The 3,855-nt window shown below is 38.8% G+C and overlaps 1 protein-coding gene across 1 annotated transcript; it reads left to right on the top strand.

The window, feature by feature from the left end:
- The first annotated feature begins 391 nt into the window (after positions 1-391).
- Positions 392-3,471, top strand: srsf7a (serine and arginine rich splicing factor 7a). Its single transcript, XM_014034326.1, has 6 exons — positions 392-499; positions 1,799-2,032; positions 2,104-2,289; positions 2,367-2,453; positions 2,584-2,625; positions 3,357-3,471. The coding sequence occupies exons 2-6, from the start codon at positions 1,809-1,811 to the stop codon at positions 3,409-3,411; spliced, it is 594 nt and encodes a 197-aa protein (XP_013889780.1). The 5' UTR covers positions 392-499; positions 1,799-1,808; the 3' UTR covers positions 3,412-3,471.
- Positions 3,472-3,855: the final 384 nt, after the last annotated feature.

Below are 3,855 nucleotides of genomic sequence, written 5' to 3'. Positions count from 1 at the left end.
GAGTGTAAATTAATTTTAAATAAGGACACTAAATCTTTCATTTTTGACAGTAATATGACTGAAAAAAGTGTTAATTGTTTTTGGAAACAGTTAGATCACAGGTTTTATTTTTAAGCAAAATGTGAGCAAGATAGAAAAAACCTGTTTGAAATCAAAATTTCATAATTTAATCCATTTTAGGAAAAGCAAAACACAATGATTGTTTTATTTGTGTGATATTTATTTCAAAAAGTTGGCAAATACACAAATATTAGTTTTCTAAAATAAAATAAACGAGTAAAACGTCGCCCTGCCCTGCCTATTTTACACACTCCCGTCCAGTAGGTGGCGCTAACGTGCCGTAAAGCTGGAGATGCCTCTGTCGTAAAGAAGAAGAAGACGTTGCAGCAGCAACGCGGGTCGGTCGGAAGCTCTTCTGCAGTAAACCCGTTACGGAAGCACATGAAGGAGATCGAGTACGGTTTCTGTGATCGGCTAACAAGCACTTCGGTGTAATAAGGTAATTATTAGTTGATTCTTCAAACACGGCTCTAAAGTTTCGGTTGAGGCGGTTGAATTTTCGAAACAAAATATTAATTTTTATTCGCGGAAGCGGGGTTAAGGACAGCAACTAGCTAACGCGTGCTAACGCCTTTGTTTATGACACAAGGCCTCGACTAATTCCTGGATTTAATTGTTTTTAGATGCGTTTAGGTTTTGCGTCGTGCGCTTTATTTGACCAGATTTCTATCGTAACATTAGCTTGTATTTTCCTTTAGTGTCTCATTTGAGAACATGGCCGGTGTTGTGCTGAAAATAGTACCCCGAGCGTAAAGGTGCACTAAATATTAGAAAGCGTTCTTGATAGAGAACAAAATGAAAGTAAAACTAAAGAGTTGTATAATCGGTATTTTTATTGGTTTCTGTTTAAGACTGTGTCCCTAAAGGCTTATTTTTTCTTGTTTTTCGTACTGAAACTTATTAAATGATGCTTCCTGTGACCGGTGTGCCTCTTATTTCAGGGGTACGTTTTTCGGTATAGCACCGAGTCCTGCTCTGCGCGCGAACACCGTCTGCACTGCGTCATTTTCTAAATATTACAAACCATTTATATCCTAGACTAAAGCTGGCACAGGTGATCTGATAGGAGTTAGAGAATAAAATTCGTTCCAACATTCGTTCTCCCATGTTTGTTATGTGTGTCTTCTCCGAACAGATTCAATTCAAAAATACTTTATTGATCCCAGAGGGAAATTAGGTAATACAGATGTTCTAAACTGCAAGTTCCTAGTCTGTTTATCATTGACAATGGCAATAAAGCTCATTCTGATTCTGAAAATCGTCTTTTAATCTCTTTAAAACACCGGCCATAATGGCGCTGATCCAACAAACTCAGAAATAAATTATTAAATAAGACACCTTGAAGGAGTCCTGTGCATAAATAAATAAAAGCTTAGTTAAGGAGAACCGTGAGGCGTTCACTGACCTGAGAGATCAGCAGGACGTTTTGTTTTCTTTGGGTTTTTTTTTTTTTTTTTTTTTTGCAAACACAAAAATGTCAAATTACTTAAAATAATTTTATTAAAAAACATTTTTCTTATAAAGTCCACTAACAAAATGTGTACTGTGGTAAAGGTTTAAAGAAACAAATCAAACTAAATAAATAAATCTAATACTTGGACTTGAGTTTTTTAAGGCCAATAGACCAAACATGAACTATAATAAGTATCATTATAAATATTTAGGCCCATTTTTGTAACAATTATCAACATTCCTCGTGCAAGTTTTCTCTTGTTCTGAGTTTGCTCTTCCCGTGCAGGTTAGGAGACATGTCCTACTACTCATCGTCCCGGAGTTCATCTCGGGTCACCGACTGTAAAGTGTATGTTGGCGACCTGGGCAACGGCGCCGCCAAGGGGGAGCTGGAGCGCGCGTTCAGCTATTACGGCCCGCTGAGGACCGTCTGGGTGGCCAGGAACCCCCCCGGCTTCGCCTTCGTGGAGTTTGAGGACCCCAGAGACGCAGAAGATGCTGTTAAAGGCATGGATGGAAAGTAAGTCGCCTTTTCTCTCCTGTGAGTTTTAAAGCTAGCTGAAGACAAAGCCATTGTTTGAAACTTCCCAGAGTCCTGTGTGGTTCCCGTGTTCGTGTGGAGATGTCAACGGGCCTCTCCAGGAAGGGGCGTGGGCGCCCCAGCCGCCGCCAGTTTGACCCCAACGATCGGTGCTACCAGTGTGGGGACCGGGGCCACTACGCCTATGACTGCTACCGCTACAGCAAGAGAGGAGGAGGAGGAGGCCGCCGCAGCAGGTGAGTGAAGGACCCGTCAGGTGTGATGTGTGTCATGTGAGAGCAGAGGATGCATCATTGTGTCGTTTTCTTTTCAGGTCTCGGTCCCATTCGCGATCCCGCTCCAGGTCCCGCGGGCGCCGGTACCGCTCTCGCTCCCGCAGCCGTAGCCGAAGCTACAGCCGGTACATTGGCGTTTTTCTGTCTTTGTCATATTTGTGTCTTTAACAGTTTTTACACAAACCTCTGGAGTTGTGAGGTTCTGACAGATGAAACGCTGTAAAGTTTAACAGTTTGACCTGTTCTCTCTTTCAGGAGCCGCCGCAGATCTCCCTCTTACTCCAGACGCAGAAGCAGGTCAGTCTGAGCCAAGCTTATAATAGTTCAGGATTTTTTAATTATAGTGTAGTTTTATTTTGTTGTGACTTTTTTCTTTTAATTTAGTTTTAATCAGTTTTTTACAGGGAATTTGTTAGTTTTTATTAGCTATTATTACATTTTTTAATGCTTCGTTTTAGCTTAGTTTAGTTTTTATTAGTTCTAATATTAGTTTTTATAGTATATTTACCAGTGCATCTTCCAGCTTGTGATGTTCCTGTGAGTTAAAGTTTAACTAGTTAATTACGAGTTATATCAGTCCATTATAGCAACACATTCGTAAAATAATAGCGTAACTCAGTTTTGCCGACTAAAAACTTTATTTTAGTGTGGTGACAATAGTTGTCTCCAACCTGGTGCTACTGCTGCTTGTTTTTCACAGGAGCTACTGAGAGAAGCTAGCGGGTCAAGATAGTCATAGTTAGCAAACACACTAAAACTAAGGATATTCTATCTGTAATTTCAGTTAATTTTGTAAAAAAAATATATAATGTTTTACGTAATTATCAGGTTGTTTTTTTTTTTTTCATTTTATTACAGTTTTTATTTATTTTAGTTAACTAAAATGTTTTTTTCCATTTCAGTTTTTGTTATTTAGTTAGTTTTAGTGAACTATAATAACCCTGAGGTTTACTCCTTGTCTGAAGTCTGGTTTGTCTCTGGTCTGCAGTGGTTCAATCTAAACAATCTGTTTTTCTCTTCTCTGTCAGGTCTGGCTCCCAAGCCCGGTCCAAGTCCAAGTCTAGGACTCCTGCAAGGAGGTAGGCTGTGTAAACCAGGTGTTTTTTCAGGTTTTGAAGTCTAAACTTAATCATCAAGGACAAATTAAAACTTCGTTTTCAACCATTTTCACAGATGATTTGCTTTCTTTGACCTACAGTTTATTAGGGCTGTGTATTGGCAAGAATTTGGCGATACGATACATATCATGACAGAGGTGTCACGATACGATATATCCCGATATATTGCGATACTATAAGCAAGGCGATATATCCCGATATATTGCGATACTATAAGCAAGGCGATATATCGCGATATATTGCGATTTTTTTGTCCAAAAATTTTATTAAATAAAAACCTCTTACGGGGGAAAAAAGGAAAAACCAAAATTCATTGTCTCAGAAAATTCTAATATTACATAGACATACTTTTGATACATTTAGCTGTGTTCTGCTTTGTATGTATTTTATTTTATTTGTTTCATATTTC

Source organism: Austrofundulus limnaeus, unplaced genomic scaffold, assembly GCF_001266775.1.
Source record: "Austrofundulus limnaeus strain Quisiro unplaced genomic scaffold, Austrofundulus_limnaeus-1.0 Scaffold2057, whole genome shotgun sequence".
Classification (NCBI taxonomy): Eukaryota; Metazoa; Chordata; class Actinopteri; order Cyprinodontiformes; family Rivulidae; genus Austrofundulus; species Austrofundulus limnaeus.
The sequence above is the reverse complement of the archived record's forward strand: the minus strand, read 5'-3'. Positions and strand labels throughout refer to the sequence as shown.